Genomic DNA, 19,803 nt, shown 5'->3' with positions numbered 1-19,803 from the left:
ATTGTTTTTATACTCATATTTTTTTTGTTTTTTTATCTAATAGCTTATAATCTTTAATTATTTTAGGTTTTTTTTCTACAAAATATTGATTATGTTATTATTTAGATCATTACTAGTGTTCAATGATTGGATAGTTTAGAATAATTTGTGTATGCACGAAGTTTAAAGAGGCACTCCCTAATGCTGCATTTGGTATGTATCTTTGGAGAAAATTTTGTTGAACAGTTAAAATTTGACATGACTATGTTCAGAATTATTCAATTTTTACATAAAAAAGCAGTATTCAAAAACATGGTGTCAGAAAGATTATATACATGTAAATGTTAACAATGAGATAATATTTGGAAAACATTGGGTGTTCACCTTGTTTGACACCACTTTCGATAGCAGATCACTTTTTTGCGCCTGCAATATCAAATGGAGCATTAGACCTTCAGTAATGTCCTCTACAACTTCAAAGTCCCAAATAAATAATGTTAGTGACCTGCATACAAACGATTCCACTAATAATTTACTGTAAAACAAGAAATTAATGCAAGCTAAACAAGGTGGATAAAAATGGGTATTGAAATTAATTCCAATCGCCATATCATACCCCTTTAAATCAGACAATTATTGCTGGTTTCACAATAGATTTAACTAAATATTGTTAGATGAATTATATAGTTGTTAACCCTGCTGTTTTGAGGGGTGTTCTGTTTTACAGTATTGTTAATTCACAGGGAAGCCTACTCCAGACCTTATTTAGATATATTTCAGATCAGAAATGTGTATTAAAATTAATGTAACCAGCAGTGAGGCATATTTAATGTTTTGAGTTATTGCTGGCATTAAAGGGACAATATTCCTGATTAAATGGTCCATGCAGATTTTCAGACCATACATTATACAATTAGTCTTATTAAAAAGCATATGGGTCCAAAAATTATTCAGAGCAATCAATCCTCACGTAATTTATTACCATAATAATGTCTCATTACTTTTTATTGATTTCATTCCACCTTATTGTTTTCCTCTAAGATCTTCCACCGAAGCGTGAATGATATTTCATTTTTCTCTATCAACATCAAGCTCAAGATTGGCCTGTAACCCATGGGTTTTTTTTGTAATATTCGTTGGAACACTTTGAAGACCTTATTTTTGGAAAAGAACACTTTGAAGACCTTATTTTGGGAAAATGAATGCTGGTTGTGTGGCGCATTGGGGCTTTTATTTCTTGTTTTGCAGAATCCAGCTGTTGTTGTTGCTGTTAACTAATTACATACATCTAGTATGTAATTATTGTTGTTGATATTTATATAATGTATTCCTAACATGTTTAACTAACATGATTCTTGTGCAATATTTAATTATTGTTTTATATTATTATTATTTTTTTTTCTGATAAGCTCATATTCCATTGACAATTTCGATTCTATGTATTAGTCAGTTATTTAAGAATCGGTAATGGGGTATGATTTACATATTTAAGAATCCCATTGTCATCTCCTGCGGAGAAGAGAAGTTGGCAGTAACTGTTCCATCTATTGTGGGCCAAGGTGACAAACATAGATCCCGAGCACTGTATGCTAAGGACTCATTTTTTATGGAGATGATTTGAGAAGACACTAAAAATGATTTCGAGGCAAAATGTTTTCTCCCAATATTACTTGTATCTTATTGTTGACCTTAAAATCCTTCAACCCTATAATGCTATAAGGTGTGTTCAACACAAAGCATTCAAAACAGAAAATTGTTCAAAATTATAAGCATCATACACTGAAATAGTATTTAAGCTACATACTTTTTATAATTAGAACTTTATACTTTTATTTCATGATATTGTTCTAATATATAATACCAATAATTATATTATTAAAATGGGGTCAATATTGCTGGTCAAATATAAGTTTACCCCAAAATTATCAAATATTAAGTTTGTCTCATAGTTTATAAGTTGAAAAGTAGTATCTTGTAAGTGCTTATATGTTTATATATTCAGTTTTTTCTGTCTACCTTTTCATCAGTAATAGAAAAACTATTTTATTCATTTCCATAGTTTTGATCGGATGTTAAACATCCTTCATCTGATTTCATTTATTTTGCTTCACATTTTTGTGTTCACATTTAACTTTTGAAGGTTTTTCTTGTAAGCTTATCTAAACGCCTACACACACACCAAGGTTTTTGTTTTCTGGCAAATAATTATTTGTCTGCAATGAATGATTATCCCACGTCGTCTTGATTCGTAGGATTTTATGTCCGCTTCCACCTTGGGTGATATCGCAGACAAAGATTACCCTTCACATTTCGTAGCTTATATATATGAAACCATCTGTGTTCATTAAATTTGTTCCAAATGCAAGCTTATTTTTGTAAGCTTTTTGGGACAGGCCACTATTGTTTGTTTTGTATAAACCAATCAGTGTATGGATTAGTATTTTTAACATTGCCATGTAACTGTGAAGGTGGTGGGGCATTATCACACAGATCACACCACTGATGACGAAACGTTAGTGACAAGAAATTCGCAGTTCGGTTTAGTGGTGTGTTTTGCCCAACAAATTGTCACTGCAAGAGAAATTGGACAAAAACCCTTGGTGTGACCAGGCTTTAATGATGCTTTCAAAATGAATGTAGATATTTTTTTGGGTTAGATAGCATGCATTGACTTAAAAGTCATCGATAATTTGCTTGTTTACTGACAGATAATAGTGTAAGAAGGATTGATATTATAAGGGCTAAAATGCCCCCCAAAAGCATTATTTTAATTTAATCAGTTATTGAGTGTGTCTGGGTAAAAAAAATAATTTGGCAGCCACCTATCTTCCCACAATACATCACTGCCAACTGGTGAACACATTAATTAAAATCATATTCAGGCATAGACCTAATACCATGCCTGGTTTTGTGTTTACCTTTGCAGTTTTTAGTTTCCTTGTCACTTACTAGTTAAAATATTTCAGTATTTAAACATGAAAGCTATGTATCATAACTTATTATGTAACTAGCTGCAAACAGTATTGTTCATTATATATAAACTGTAACAAATTATATCATTATATTTGTTTATATACACAATATCCATATGGCTTACAACTCAATGCTAAGTATTGATTTTATCTTTATTGTTAACCCATTACTGAAGATTATCAATAATGCAAATCCTATAAATATGCTATATATTCAAAAATTGTTTTTCTTTTTTTAATTTATTCAGACTGGTCTGAAACCAGGTTGAGGCCTGTATAATAGTAGTCCAGTTTTGTAGGCAGGATTTCTGAAAAGGATTGGGTCGGGGCAAAATTGGTCTAATTTTGGACTTTGGTTGTATTACATACTTGAAGGCCAGTGTTAATATCACAATCTTGTACTCTTGTAATGGTTGTCATCTAATGAGACAGATTTGTCGACTGTGATGTCGTTATTATGAACATATATATGTTGGTTACACCTTTTGATTTTATTAAAGACTAATATGTTTTATGAAAATAGAGTACTATGTAAATTTGACTATATCATTTATAGAAATACATGAAAGAGTCATTTGTTGGTTTATCATTCTTGACAAATGAAATTGCTTATGCTTATAGTCTGAGCAGAAAATGTTCATCATCGATCTCAGTTAAGATACACAATTAGATATTCTACCTCAACTAGAAACAATGCTAATGTCCATACAATCAATTTTCACTAGCTTGAAACAGTCAATAATTATGGAAAATTAGTCCAAAGATATGTTCTCTCCTCCTTCTGAAAAGTTAATACAATGAGATTAATAGAATAAGACCATATAAAAATATTTTGTGTGTCGAAATTAATAACTGTCTATATATTACTCCCACCACAACAGATTCTTATTTTTAAAATATATTATTAAACATTTATACAGGTATCACAAAATTATATGCAGCCTATTAATTATAAGGGCATATAACATAAAACTGATAATTATTTATATATTACAATATGCCGTCAAACGGTTTGTCAGTGCATAACCTCTTCGGCTCTTCGGTCAGGTCTCGTGAATGGTAAGCGCGTGCATTGCTACTTCGTTGTTAATACATGTACCAGGATATCTATGGTTAATACATTTGAAAACTGTAATTCCATTTTTTCCTCACCCAGATTATGATTTAAAATTAATCTGGGAGATTCAATTAGTTTACTCTCTGAAGTACGGCCAACGCTGAAAGGAATATAAGACAGAATGATTGAGACTACACTGACAATAAGCCATTCATAGCCTTCATAAACCGTCCCATATTTTAACCCAAGTAGAAATAAGAATAGACTAATAATATTGACTTGTAGTTTGCACAGCGGCAACAGACCTTGGTGGAAATAGACGTATCTTCTTGCAGTCACATAATGGAAATTTGATGCTAGATAAATGGTAAGCCTACTATATCTTTGTAAAATTATTAATTTACTTTAATTAACAGGACAGTTATAATACATTTGATATGATGTACACTTAATATACGTACATTACCGATCCATGTCAAAAGTCGCCTATGCATTTACGTCTGAAACAAAACAAAACCCACATTTCTACCATAGACCCAACTAGTCTCAGTCCATAAGTATACAAAAAGAAAATATCATAATACATCCATAATACATACATATATCTTTAATTTCAACCAATCCATCGTCTTGGATGATTTGTTACTTTCAAATTATTCTCTCCGTTAGACCGACACCGTGAGTCCCGAAACGACCCAGTTTGTGTGAGTTGACGTTATTAAATCCCGTTTCTGATTTTTCATCGATGACATACATGTACGTATGCAACATGTTTGATCTTGTAGGCGAAATCAGCCAAAGAAGACCGAGAATTGGTGAGAACCCTGGACAGATTTGTGAGAGCTTAGCGCCCCCCCCCCCACCCCTTCACCCTCGCCGCCTAATTACGGGGTGGCCGCAGGAAAAAAAGTCCTCGGGAGTACCGGGGATCTGACGAATTGAAAACTGGTTATGGATCTTTAATTTTGTTTTAAAAGATAGTAGGGAGATACCCGTATGCCAATTTTTATTTTTCAATTTTTTCTTCCAGAACACATCGCAATGGATGTTGCCCGCCTGACCAAATGTCTACCAAGACCAATTGCATTTTCTATTGCAACAGTTTTTGTGGTTACTATGAATGCTGTTGTATTCACGATAAGAACCATTTCCCCAATACTCTATGTAATTTTAAAGCTTGTTCGTCTTCTGTCAGGTGGTAATGAAAAAACTGTTAAAAAGGTGGAATTCGTATTTATGACGTTTGGAAAAGTAGATTGCATTAAAGGGATGCTTCGAGCTTTGTATCATGCAATTTATGATAAGATTGAAATTGGCGGGAAAGTTCCTGACACGTGTGTCATTTCTTTAGACGGAAAATCTTTACGTTTGTTGGATTTTATGGAACCATCACGATTACTAGTTATAGCATTTGGCAGCTGTACTTGACCAGGGCTTGTGAAGAAAATGGAAGAGCTCAACTCTGCTTTTCAAGAGTTTGGAGCCTCTGTTAACTTCCTTCTCGTGTATATACAAGAAGCTCATGCCGCCGATGGATGGGTTATTCCTGGCAATGACTTCAGTTATGAACAACATAAAGATATCAAAGACAGAATACAAGCTGCTAAAGAATATAAAGAACATTACAATCTTCAGTTCCCGGTTGTTGTCGATGGCATGAATAATGAATCGACCAAAGCTTTCGATGCAAATCCTTTCAGAATACTCATGGTTAAAAATGGAACATTTCGTTTTGCAAGTATCTTCAATCCACCGAAAAATGATTACATTATTTCTGATGAAATTAGAAAGTTGATGACATAATGGAATTCTGGATAGATTCCGCGTTTTATATTATTTTATCTATTATTTGTTATTCTATATACTTCTTCAAACACGATGACGTGGGAGCAAAATGGAAGAGTGGGGATGTATTTTTACAACAGACATAATTAGTACTATTTTAGTACTATTTAGTAGGGTTAGGGTGCAAGCAGTTCAGCACCCACGGGAATACTTGGCTATTCTATAGATATGGGAAAAACGAAATGGCGTGGGAGCAAAACGGAAGAGTGGGGATGTATTTTTACAACAGACATAATTAGTACTATTTTAGTACTATTTAGGGGGGTTAGGGTGCAAGCAGTTCAGCACCCACGGGAATACATGGCTATTCTATAGATATGGGGAAATGAAATTGGGTTTAACTTCCTATACTGTTCTGCCCCGATTGGGATAAGCAAGACGGGCATACGCCATACAGTGTGCTATGGGGGACATTTTACCCGGACAGCGGCGCTACGGCCTACTCTTATATACTTATATAAAATTCCAAGGGGATCTTTTACGTGCACGCCACCAGAACGACTATACGTTGTTCCTTTGCCCACTGTCCTGCACCACTGACAAGGGGGAACCACGCCGGAAAATCTCGATAAACACGGAACCTCCAGGTTAGCGAAACGTCTTACTTACTGAGTCACCGCGGCTACTATAGATATGTTACATATATATTGTAAAAGACTTTATGATTAAATCGTTGTAAACGCTAATTAATCAATGGTTTAGGATGATGTGTCTTTATCAATATATTATAGAATAGGGCCTAATATCTCATTATATATTTGTTGTTTATAAGTATTCTCATTATTTAAGAAAGGATTCTTATTATGTAAAATGATCTTTTATGCTTTTGAAAAAAACAAAAAAACAATCTCATTATTTTTTATTATCTGCCTGTATTAAAATTCTGTATTTCTAATACCGTATTTGTTGATTTATAACACAGTATTTAACTTGTGAATTAACTCTTTCTGCTTCCACACTGAATCTTAAAGGGCAATATTGGTGTCAGTCATTATCACACAGGTGACAGAACTGGTTAAATACGTCCCAAATGTAATTTTAATACAGAGATCATTGCTCGATAGATGCGCTGTGAAACTTTCAAGAAATGGAAGTCGCGAACGCAAAAGGAAAACACGACTGAAGTGGCGAGTGATAACAGATACACGGGCGAATTTCTGCTCACTAATAATTCCTTCGAAGGCCAAAAATTGTTATGTGAGGCTGTCAGAGGATATCTGATGATTCAAAAAAGTAATTGAATGCCACTAGATAAGGGAAAACGAGAAAAATAGAAATAGCCCGTACATTCACTTGTTTTTATTCGTTCTATACTTCATAAAAACATGGTAATATGCACGGACTGTTTCTATTTTTTTTTCTTTTTCTCTTATCTAGTGAGAGTCAAGTATTTTTTTGAATTGTCAGATATCCTCCCACAGTCTCATATAGCAACTTTTGGTCTTCTAAGGAATAATATTATTAGTGAGCAGAAATTCGCCCGTGAATCTGTTATCACTCGTCAATTCAGTTAGTTATATAGAAGGATAACTCGTGTTTTCCTTTTGCGTTCGTCACTTCCCTTTTGAACGCTTCATAACGCATCTATCGTAGCAAAATGAAATGAAATGAAATGGGGTTTAAGGTCCTACTGTTCTGCTCCTATACTGGGCTAATGAAGACGGGCATACGCCACACAGTGTGCTATGAGGGAATTTTTGCCCGGGCTGCGGCACTATCGCCTTCTCTTATATCGAATTCCATCTGCCAGGGGATCGTTTACGTGCATTCCAATGTATACACGGGACCTCGGTTTTTGGTCTCATCCGAAGGACTAGACAGCTGTCCTTGTCAGGCCAATTTAGGGATCGAACACCCGACCTCCAGGCTAGCGAGCCAGCGTCTTACCCACTTAGCCACGCGATCCCCCATCTATCGTAGCAATGATCTCCGTGTTAAAATTATATTTGGAATGTGTTTAACCAGTTCTATCACATGTGATAATAATGACTGACACCAATACTGTCCTTTAAAGGTTATGATCATCAGAGAGAGAGAGCGAGAGAGAGAGAGAGGGGGGGGGTTAACGTCCACTCGTCACAAACTAGGTCATTTCGGGACTAACATATGGTTTAATTTTCTATTTCAATAATTCGCTTGCGCGTAGGGGTTTTTAGCAGTGGTGGGGAACCGGAGGACCCGGAGAAAACCCACAAGGTTGGACAGGCGACCCTACTCCTTGTCACGTACAACGGGGGATTCGAAACCACGCCAGTTGACTCAATGACAGGCTTTATGATACAGCACGCACGGCTACTGAACTAAAAAGTGCAATTTGTTACATGTTACAATGTTAAACAGTTTGTTACATTCTTATTTCCGACATTCCCGACTAAGAAATATAAGAAAAGAAAGAACCCCGAGCGGACCCAGCCAAATACATTCATTCTAGCTCTTTGAAGCTTAATATGTCGATTGTGCCTCTTCCTTTAATCAGTAGGCCGTATAGTAAATTAATTTTAAATGACAAAATCTTTAGGACCTTTTCTTGCCATTTTTCAGAGAAAAAACCCATGGCAAAGTGGACTAAAACATTGCAATTTGTTGCATGTTACACATAAACGTTTGTGACAATTTTATTCGCACAATATTGGCCGTAGCAAAGTTTTGATATGTTGAAACACCAATCATTCCCGGCAAAGAGATAAAAACAAAAAACGCGGAACCCGCAAACTACAAAATTTCTAGAGAATCTTGATATATTATACTTCTACGTTTTTTTTATAATACGGGGCATGTTGATTGTGCCTTCTGAGATTTTATAACATTTTATATAATATAACATAATGACAAATCAGTAGGAAGTTAATTGCATAAATTGTGTCCCAACAGGTCAAACCAAGTTGTATTAAAGCACATTTTATCAGCCGAGCCGAGCGATGCGAAACAATTTTATTAAAACGGTATGCAATTTTAATTTTCCAATTAAACAGCCGAAAGAACAACAGTTCAATCCTTGTCCATTATCGGGTGCCGTTATACAAACTTAATTAATCTTATCGACACACTTGTATTTTATATTTTATGGTTGATGAATTAACTGACAAGTTAATGTGCGGATACAATTTAGTTCATATTATTATTATCGACATTTAGTTTTAATTGTACATTTTTTTTTTTATTTTGTATTTTGGTTGTCAAAATGTAATATATTCGCGGGACCAAAATTTTGACCCTGATAAAATAAAGGTAGATCAACTAAAGTGCTCGAGAAAACAACCTGGCTTGACCATGGACGCCAAACGCGTGGCATAATATTGTGAAAGTCTGGATAATCGAATAATACATTCCGGAAGTGTAAGTGAAAGATTTCCCGCGAAAACCGAAAGAAGAGAGCCAGATCATATCAGATTCAAGGTAAACAAATCAAGTTTGATAAACTCAAAATTTGTTTTTAAAACTGTTAACATTATGTATTATAAATACCTGAGACACTGCTCGAAATTCATCACATATAAACCATTCACCATTCAATCATCTTCATCGCGATTGACTCAATGTAATTTTAATGTTCAATGTCCGTATCATAAATCATTTATTCATTAATTTCATTTAAGATGCCTAGGATCTCTATCGTGTTTTAAATCTTATTCAATTATTTTCTGGCATCTGTTTTTCAATTGTGTCCAATACATGTAATGTGGCATGGGTGCCAGTTAACTCGTCCACACATGCCGTACCACACTGATCCGCAGTGAATATTCGCTTGGCCGCTACAATCACTGATAAGGATGACAACGATGCGACTTAATGACTACAAAATATTAACTTTTTTCTTTCGACAAATTAAATTCTGAAACATTTTTTTTTAGTATTAGAAAAATAAATAAATGTGTTTGAAGTATATCTTGATAAAAAATATTCCATATTTAGCGTAAATGGGTACAGAATATAGTACGCGGAGGCGTAAAATGGGTAAAACGATATAATTTTGCCCGTACCAGTTCATATTACTACGTTCGATGTAAACAATGCACGTATGACCATCAATTTGACGTTTTTTTCTCTTTGTTTACTCTGAATTCTTTCAGAAGTACATTTTTTACCGTCTAATCTGATTGACCTGCTCGTGTTTGTTTTAAAACAACAAAAACAAGCCACAGAAGTAATCTTTTTGGGTGTTATCGATGCCACCCTGCCAAGCCTTGAAATAACTGCTAAGGTTCAGCCTGACATCATGTCAGGCTGAACTGATTTTCGGCCGGACATTTCAGATTTTCAGCCTGACAAATACTTTATAAAGTATATTAAACCAAAAAACTGTTGAAATTTACTATGTTTATATATATTATTATACATACATATTTATTAATAAAATAAATTGATGACTCACATACAACCTGGAGTTTTAAGTTTTTATATGTATATGGAATACAACTTTATAGTTCATATAATAATGTCATTAATCTCTTTGGTGGGGCTGGGGACTAAATCCTAAAAACTCTGATTAAGATTCAAATTTAACTAAAGAATAGACATCTTGAGTTGTCGTAAATGGTTCAGAATCTGCCAAGTCATTTTTGATCCACTTTTCTAGTTCTACGGCTCGTTTTTGTAATTTTCCAACTGGTGACGGCGACGCCCGCCGTTTAGAAGTGTCTTTATGAGAGACATAAGATTAAGACACAGTACCAGTCTTTGAATTTTCTGGAACGGTCCCACTAGCCGGGATATCCGTGTCCGAGGGTTGGGAAAAGTAAGAAGTTATTTTATTCGACATGTTTTCACGGCTCTTCTATTTACATTCACATTGGAAGTGTCCAACAAAGTGAGATATTTTCGTATAAAAAATCTGTCCCTAATTACATCCATAGTCAACTTGGACATTTTCTTGTAAACTAATTTTAAAATATTATTACTTTTATTACTAATAATTTATATAATTACATGTCATGTTAAGTGTGATTTAGAGCTAATCATATACGAAAGTAACGCAAAGCTAGCTACGAGACTCGAATAACCAGTGTAAAAGAGCCGATTCTCAATATTATTCATTATTTTTTCTTCACGTGGCCGAGAGAGATACATGTATAAATAGTAATATTTTTACTATGACTCGGGTCGTTGATATAACCAGCGTAAAAGAGTGATCGATTCTAAAAATTATTGAAGATTTTATCTGCACGCGGCCGAGATATAAATAGTAACATTTTCACGATGACTCGGGTCATTGATATTTTTGGTTCTGGACTTTCGAGTCTATTAATAAATAGCGATCGACTCAAATATTTTTGACATAATGTTTTACAAAAACACGGTCGGACAATTATGTCCGGACGAAAGGCAATTTGGCCTGTCAAAAGGGGTCAATTCGCCCGGACATTGTCCGTGTCCGGACGCTTATTTCAGCGCTTGCACCCTGCTTTGTTGGTAAACATCGTGATGTGACGTCACCCTTAGAACTACAGCGGTCTGACCTTTTAAAGGTCAGTCATCTTGGACAGAGATAAAAGACGGATGTCGCATTAGGTCTGTAAAACAGATTGATGCCGTACATCACTCACAATATATGTGGGCAGTGGTCCACTATGACTATTACTATTAGACTGGATAACCTGCTCTAATACGTCAGACTCGCTCCTATATATATTGCATAATATATTGAAGTCAGAATAGCGCAGTGACGTAGGAACAAGCCTGACGTCATTTAGAGCAGGTTGTCCAGTCTATATTACTATTAGTAGTTGGTTTGTACAGTACACGTTAATTGTATGGAATAAATAAGTTTTACTCATCGGTTGTTTATAATTGTTTTATTTACCCAATGCGTCCCTATTATATTGCAGTGCCATATGGCATGGAACCATATATTTTAATAGAATCCAAAAGCATTGATTGACTGAGAAATGATAGTGATCTATATATTATGTTATGCATAGTCATTGGAAAATTCCATTTTCACCGTGAATAAAATATAAAGACAATTTTTTGCTTTGTCTTGAAAAATAATGGGTGGGTTATCGCCCATATTACCCCACTTGATACTGCTTCCAGAACAAAATGAGAAATTTGGAGTGCAGTTTCAGTTAAAAGATATAGGTTTAGTTTATCGATTCATTATACCTTAGTATGAAGTATGAAATATTCCACAGCAAAAAGTCATCAGCTTGTATACTTATGGGATTATCAAATTTACTGTTAACTTAAAAGGTTTTTGACTATACTGCGATGTGATACATTGTATTTTTTTTATTCATTCCCCCAGTAACAAACTTAGTCGCCATGGGTGTGTGGAGGAATCATTCAATTATACTGTTTGTATGACTCAACCAATGTATTATGATATTTGTGGATGACTTAACTAGACTTTTCGAGTGGACGACTTAACTGGCATTCATGTGGCATCATACTTATCAATTACTCGCGTCACTAATGTCAGTTTTTTTATTCAGGAATAAATTGTGGCTCTTCGTCAAGTTCTTGCACTCTTGCTGTTGGTTGGTCAACTGATTTAACGTATACGCTTTAAATCATAAGACCTGTCATTGAGTCAAGCGGGGTGGTTCCAATTAACGGTACCAGCTTGTACATGTACGTGCCCAGCAGTAGGGTCGTCTGTTCAACCTCGTGGGTTTTCTTTGTGTGACATCCAATTTCCTCCCACTGCTAAAGACCCCAATGTTACATGTATGTGCTAGCGAATTATTGAAATAAAATGGAACCATACATGTTAGTCCCAAAATGACCTAGTTTGTGTCTGTAAAATGCTTATTTTACTATTTTGAAAATTTTTCATACCTTTCTGTACCGGTATCTAATTATATAGGGTGCCATTCCCCTTGTATTAACATGACATATTTATAATCTTGTATGAAAATATTTAGTTTAAATTGAAGATTATCTGAGAAATATAATGGAGTCTGTACCACTAGAAATGGATGATATATTTGGAGATGGTGAAGAGGAAGATAATTATCCTGGTCCATTAGCTGATTTACCAGAAGAATTAGAGCCAACACAAAATACAGATTCTCTTCAAAATGCAGGTATACATTAACCATCTACATTTCTTGTCCGCTTTTTCATGTCTTAAATGTGGGCACTAGATGCTAAGTCTGTCATTGAGTCAGGTTGGGAGGTCTGCATAAAAATGTACCTTATGTTAATCCAGGCCCCAAGTTCACAAAGCATTCTCAGGCTTAAGTTAAGAATTTACTCAACTTTCAATCACTGTTTAAGAGAAATATCTTTGATCCAGAAAAACAAAAATTTGCACATAGTTTCTTAATGACGTATTTGATATATTAAAATAACAAGAGATTTATAAGGGGCTATATTTAATTTTAAGTAAAAATAAGACGAAAAATTTTGAGTAAATTCTTAACTTAAGTCTGAGAATGCTTTGTGAACTTGGGGCCTGATATAACCTAGGTTGTGTTTAGTGGACATTAAAACTCCATTTCTCCCTCTCTCCATTTTCATGAAACTTGATGTGTTGCCTTATCTTTTATACATGAATTTGATCGAGATTTGGCAAATATCTGCTGAGTTACTGATTGTAAGTTTTCAGAGTTATACTTGAACTACCCGCAGAGGCAAAGACAATACAATAAAAATAGATTTTTCATGGCTAGATTTTGATGGAACTTGGAACAAGGCTTTGTATCAATGAGAACTTAAACCAGTTTAAAAGCGATTCATTTATTAGTTGCAAAAATTATCATCCGATCTTTCTGAAATTTATATGCATTATTTAAATTAGTGAAACAAAGAAGATTATTGAATTTCAGCAATTTCCGTTTATTACGTCTAGAGTTATGTCCCTTGTTTCACTTTATTGAACCTTGTGAACGCTCTAACAGCAAAAGTTATCATCCGATCTTTGTGAAATTTATATGCATCATTTAGATTAGTGAAACAGAGGTCTATTGAATTTTTGCAATTTCTGTCAATTATTTCTAGTGTTATGGCCCTTGTTTTACTTTGTGAACCTTGTGAACGTTCGAAATGACAAAAGTTGGCATCCAATCTGTATGAAATTTATATGCATTATTTAAATTAGTAAAACGAAAAAGCCTTTCAAATTTCAAAATTTTCTGTAAATGACTTCCAGAGTTAAGGCCTTTGTTTCAGTTTGTAGAACCTTGTGAACCTTCAAACGACAATAATTATAATCTGATCTGTATGAAATTGTCTTGTAAATGCCCCCAATTACCTACAAAAGAATAAATATGCGTCAACCCTTGTCGACCGCTCGGATGATTTAGCTGCTGTGGGCGTATATGTTACGTTACCTGGCAACCTATCTTCATTCATGTAACAAAACTTGCAATGTAGATTTATATCCCTAGAATTTAAATTATTTGCAGAATTATTACTTTCACTTGATTTAATTACTTATCCTTATATCAATTGGAAAAGTAACATCCCAAACTAAACTCTTTGTTCGTTGACTGCTGCTACGCCCAAAACCTTCAAAAACTCATTTCAATATGTTTGGTTTAATTTTAAATTATTTCAGAAAATGATGAAGTTCTTTCAAAATTAAAAGATTTATCAAAAGGAGCAGCAAAGAACACTGTCCGCCGTCCTATTCCCAAGCTAGACAGTAAGAGGTAAGATTCTACAACACATGTTACTTGTTAGTTACAATTTGTTTTTTGAAAATTTAGACAAAGGGATTTGGTACTAAAAGAGGACAATTTGGTACCTGTTTTTTACAGCCTCTGGAAGTATAAGGTTTAAAAAGTGGTGAACAGTTGTTAAAATTACAGAAGGACATAACAACTGCTGTAACCATGTCGTAAACAAAATCCATAAACACAGTCAACACGGACAATCTGTATATTTGTAATGGAAAATAGATGATTCTCCTATTTTTTATACTATTTCAAAATAACTGGTATCTTTACTACAATTACTATCTTGTACATTTTAGATTGACTGGAGAAAGAGGTATACCGATCGTTCCCAAATTATTTGAAAATGTTAAATTCAAAGGAAAAGGGCATGAGGTAAGATTTCCTAGTAATCTGTACTGCTAACTAAAGTACATGTATCTTAACACAAGGTACAATTTTATGGATACTCAATTAAAGGATTTATTACTATTCAATGTTTCAATGAGGACACTTAATTACGTCTTGAGTATCCTTGTCGAAATGTTACATTGGAATAAATCTAGTAATTGTGTATTCATAAATTGTACCCTATGTTAATATGTTCAATCAACAACTAAATGCCTGTCACATGTATCTTAGTGCTGAGAACTCTAACCATGATTCAGTTGGACAGATTATTGTCAAGAAGAGTGTTACAGAGTTTTACTTAGACCACACTGGACCTAAAGTAGCTAATAATTAGGATATTAAAACCCTAAGAAAGAACTACCCTGTCAAATTTTAAAAATTTAGGATCGTATATTGGCAGAACCAGGTTTAATTCTCTCTAATGCCTGTTTGTTTTTTAGAAGCATGATCTAAAACTCGTAATGGATAAATTAGAACATTGGAGTCATAGATTATTTCCCAAGCTGCCATTTGATGAAGTTCTTGCACGAGTAGAAAAGCTGGGAGCTAAAAAAGAAGTACAAGTAAGTAAATGTAACATGATTCACTAGGGCCCTTTTGCATTGGTATGAAAATGAAAATATGTTAACATTTTCGTTCACATCTTCTCTTACACATGGTTTTAAATTCAAAGTACGATTATATCTAAATTTATGCCTTATTTCTAGATGATCAAACATATATCGAATTATTTATTTCAACTCTTTTCACCTATTGTTTATCTACTGATTGTATAGTTTATTCAGTATTTTAAAAATTAAGAATTATTCAGCTTGAATTGAAATTGCAAATTGCTTGGTTAACTGATTTTTTGGCAGATATGTAAAACCTTCTATATTCTATACACTGGACACTATCAAAACTATACACATGGATCCCAACGCCATACACAGGTGTACAGGATGATATCGAAATGAAATTGGGTTTAACGTCTTACTCGGGATATCACAAGTACACATGGATTGATGACGTGTTGGGTTGTGTACCTTTACAAAATGTCTCTATTATTATGATTGAACGTTTTCTAAATTCCTCAACACAGCTTAAAGCCAAAGGTTATATTATTTACCTTATAATTAGATAGAATTTTTAATTATATTTTTGGATTGTTCATGGATTGTTGGTAATGCAGAATCAAAGCCAAGTCATCCTAAGTCTAGTATGTCACAAGGAGGAACCCTATTAACATTAAGTTAATGCCAGTCACTGAAACCATATAAGCACTGTACAGATCAGAGGTTGTTGGTAATATTAGGGAGAAACATATTGTATCACATTTCAACTTCTATGAGTCATGTTAGTGAAACCACATAAACACTCCTTATCGGGCAATGCTATAATTTCATATGACAACATTTATTAGATAAATTTATATTATGTTTAGACTTGTATCAAGAAGATGCGACAAGATATGCCTATATTAGATGAAGATTTTGTGGGTGGTGGGGATGAGGCAGAAGAAGAAGAAGAAGAAGAAACTACAACCAATGATAAACCCACTTCTACAAATAATAATAATCAGGTTAATACATAGAGTTTTAATATTGATGAAGCACAGATCCAGCAAATTGATTTTTTCTTACTAATTAGATACTTCTAAAACAGCATTGTTTTCTTTTGTTTAGTCAGTGATTGGGTACATAAAATGTGTATATTCGACATATCACAAAATGTTCCATTCTGCCCAGAAATAAACAGATACTGCATCAAAACTTAGTCCCAGCAAAACCCCTTCATTAACATGGCAGCTTCAGGTTGTTTGAGACTAGAGCATTGCTTGGTTGGCAAGCTGTAATGTCCTATTATTATATGCCCACTTCAAAATGCAAGTCATTGTTTAGAGAAATAGTGACATTTCATTGCTTGAATTAACAGGTCAAGCCAATAAGTGATTGGATTCAGTAAATATCCACCCTCCATGGTTAAGATAAGTTATCTCCCTTGTGAAATAAAGTGAAATGGGGTTAAACGTCTTACTGTTCTACTCCGACTGGGCACGTTTGTAGTTGAAGGAGAGTATTTTAGGAGTTACAATTATTCGCATGTTAAATAAATATATTTGTATTTCTAAAGACTGTAACAGATATGGATGCTGAAGATGTTTTTGATGAAATTATGAGACAGGAAGCCAGTCAGAGAGCCAGCCAACAGAAACCAGCAGAACCCACTGTATCTCCTGTTAAAACACAAACTGTAAGTACTGGATGCCCTCTTTTGTAACTAATCTTGGCAGGTCCTGTTAATTATTTATTTCAAACAAATAATCAAGTTCAATTTTGAGTTAAAGCCGCTAAGCATCAATTGCTTTTTTCAGACATCTCAATTTTCACATAAAAGGTAATCCAATTGATTTTTTAACATCTAATCGAGAGAACAAAATTTTACCCAACAATTATAGTTTTTTTCTGGCTTGTTTATATGGTCTGTAGAGAATGCTGAAGTTTTCACAATTTTCAATTCACCACATGTTGGTAAATACTGAACAGATTTGAAGCATTTTTTTTGACCGCAGTTTCTTGTATAGATTCAACTCTCTCAATTTTGTAGTTTGCAAGGGATTCAAAATCCATTAAATAATGATCAAGGGTTTTAAAAATAATTGGAAAATTATTGTATCAGTCTTTATATGCTAAGCTTTCTGTAATTATTTATTTAGATGTTGTCTGATGAACAGAAGGAAAGAATAGAAAGAAATAAAAGAATAGCGCTGGAGAAAAGATTAGCAAGATTAGGTCAAACACCAAATAAAAATGGTGAGAATTTTCAAACTTATTTAATTATATTTATAACCAAAGTGAACCTTCAGTGTGGAAAATGTGAGTGCTATGAAGCACCTTAGTGGCCATATGCCAATAGTGTATACACAACATTAACGAACTTTACCAACTCACTAAAAAAAAATTCTGTAGATTAAAAAAAAAACCTCTTTATGGTTAAGGACAGATTTTTTGCATTATCACTGTATGCAGATCAGTGCATGTTACTCTTGTTGAACGGAAGCCGAGAATGACAGTATTTTCTTTTCGTTAATTTTTTCATTGAGGAGTCAGTTTAGACTAAAGGGCTCACTTTGACTGACATCCAGGTGCGCCCAGGAAAGCAAGAGCACTACTTTTACATTAAGGCCTAATATACAACCTGTTACGTTATCAACTGTAATAAAAGTAAAAAAAACATTTTATATGAAATTGTATGACACCACTGATAAGCTCCTCTATATTGAGTTTGGATGCTTTCTAAATTCATTACAGGCAGGTTGGATGGTCGAATAGTTAGCGCGTGCGCATTGTATCATCAGGTCTGTCATTGAGTCAACTGGCGTGGTTTCGATTCCCTGGTTCTGTGTGACAAGGAGTAGGGTCACCTGTCTAACCTCGTGGGTTTTCTCCGGGTCCTCCCTCTGCTAAAGACCCCTTTGCACAAGCGAAGTACTGAAATAGAATTGAACCATGTTAGTCCCAAGTGGATGTTAAACCCCATTTCTCTCTCTAAATTGATTATACTTAAATTTTTGTACATATTTTATTTGTTAAAGGAAACACTTCATCTCAAGTTCCAACCACATTGGAAGCATCAAATGTGAGTTCACAACCTTCTAACTTGATAGAAGCAGCATCAACAGAGGAGGAAGAAAATCAGTCAGGTCCTTCAAAACCTTATCAAGATATTAATGGAGATCAAGAAGATAAAGATGAAAATAAAACTAAATCACAAGATTCTGTTAATAATACAGGTGGTGAATTCTTGGCAGATGACCAAGAAAATGTTCATTTAAAAACAAATACGACAACAGCAAGTCAAGTTAAAGACAATTCTCCTGAAACTGTGGGAAAAGATGAAATTTCGAAAGTTGATTCATGCAACACAACAGCAAGTCAAGTTAAAGATAATTCTCCTGAAACTGTGGAAAAAGATGAAGTTGCGAAAGTTGATTCACGCAGCACAACAGTAAATCCAGTTAAAGACAATTCTTTCGAAACAGTGAATCAAGATAAACTTGCGAAAGCTGATTCACTGAACACAACAGCATGTCCAGTCAAAGACAATTCTTCCGAAACTGTGGATAAAGATGAACATGCGAAAGTTGATTCACAGAATACTGAAACTGAAAGTAGTGATAATAGTGCTTCACAAATCGATAACAAAGATGAACAGGTATTAGAAAACTTATCAGAAAATAAAGTAGGTAAAAAATTGCAGGATTCCACTGTTTGTGACAAAAACTCTCCTGTTCAAAATAATATTGATGATGTAATTGAAATGAGTTCCGAGGTGTGTTTGGGTAAAAATAATGAAAGTAAAGTACATGAAGAATCCCAGGATTCCACTGTTTGTGACGAAAATATTTTTCCTCTCAAAAATAAAGTTGATGATGATGTTGAAATGGGTTCAGAGGTGTGTGAGGGTAAAAATGATGATGTTGCCATGGATACTGATGAACAACAAAAAGCAGAAGAAATATTAAAAGATCTAGATGATCTGTGAATTATAATTGACTTTTTGTAATTTTGTGAGGGAATAGCAAAAGGAAACTTTTTACTGAAAAAAGTTTTACATTCTTCAGTTGCTCTGTTAGAGGCTATATGAGCTTAGCCTATTCATGCGAAATTTGTACTGTATTAAAATATTATATGTTTAGAAGCTGTGACAAGCAATATATTAAACTGGTCAATTTTAAGTGAAATTTTTTTAATTCCAAACAATCATGAAGTATTGCAAGTCTGGAAATATGGCACCGGTTACAGCGTGACATAAATGTTGCAAGTACCAAGTACCACAGATTAAGTTGTAAGAATTTCTAAATTAATATCTAACAGGTATATTGAAAAACTGAATAATAATATTTACATCTGGCCAGCATACTGCCAAAATACTGAAATCTTGATCAACTCTAAGGGAAGAT

The 19,803-nt window shown here is 34.1% G+C and overlaps 1 protein-coding gene and 1 long non-coding RNA gene across 3 annotated transcripts; both read left to right on the top strand.

Moving 5' to 3' along the window:
• Nucleotides 1-4,010: 4,010 nt before the first annotated feature.
• On the top strand, nucleotides 4,011-6,748 carry LOC126819038 (uncharacterized). Its single transcript, XR_008787978.1, has 2 exons — nucleotides 4,011-4,375; nucleotides 5,039-6,748. It is a non-coding gene; the product is annotated as an uncharacterized LOC126819038 (long non-coding RNA).
• Nucleotides 6,749-9,188: 2,440 nt separating this feature from the next.
• LOC126819036 (biorientation of chromosomes in cell division protein 1-like 1) lies at nucleotides 9,189-19,731 on the top strand. Of its 2 annotated transcripts, none has more exons than XM_050546849.1 (9): nucleotides 9,189-9,249; nucleotides 12,717-12,878; nucleotides 14,354-14,447; nucleotides 14,771-14,846; nucleotides 15,305-15,424; nucleotides 16,285-16,422; nucleotides 16,974-17,093; nucleotides 17,557-17,653; nucleotides 18,436-19,731. In XM_050546849.1, the coding sequence occupies exons 2-9, from the start codon at nucleotides 12,746-12,748 to the stop codon at nucleotides 19,383-19,385; spliced, it is 1,728 nt and encodes a 575-aa protein (XP_050402806.1). In that variant the 5' UTR covers nucleotides 9,189-9,249; nucleotides 12,717-12,745; the 3' UTR covers nucleotides 19,386-19,731. The 2 variants fall into 2 exon arrangements, with proteins under 2 accessions (XP_050402806.1, XP_050402805.1); XM_050546848.1 differs by having other exon boundaries at nucleotides 15,302-15,424.
• The last annotated feature ends 72 nt before the right edge of the window (nucleotides 19,732-19,803 follow it).

This window comes from Patella vulgata, chromosome 4 (assembly GCF_932274485.2).
Source record: "Patella vulgata chromosome 4, xgPatVulg1.2, whole genome shotgun sequence".
Taxonomy (NCBI): domain Eukaryota; kingdom Metazoa; phylum Mollusca; class Gastropoda; family Patellidae; genus Patella; species Patella vulgata.
The sequence above is the reverse complement of the archived record's forward strand: the minus strand, read 5'-3'. Positions and strand labels throughout refer to the sequence as shown.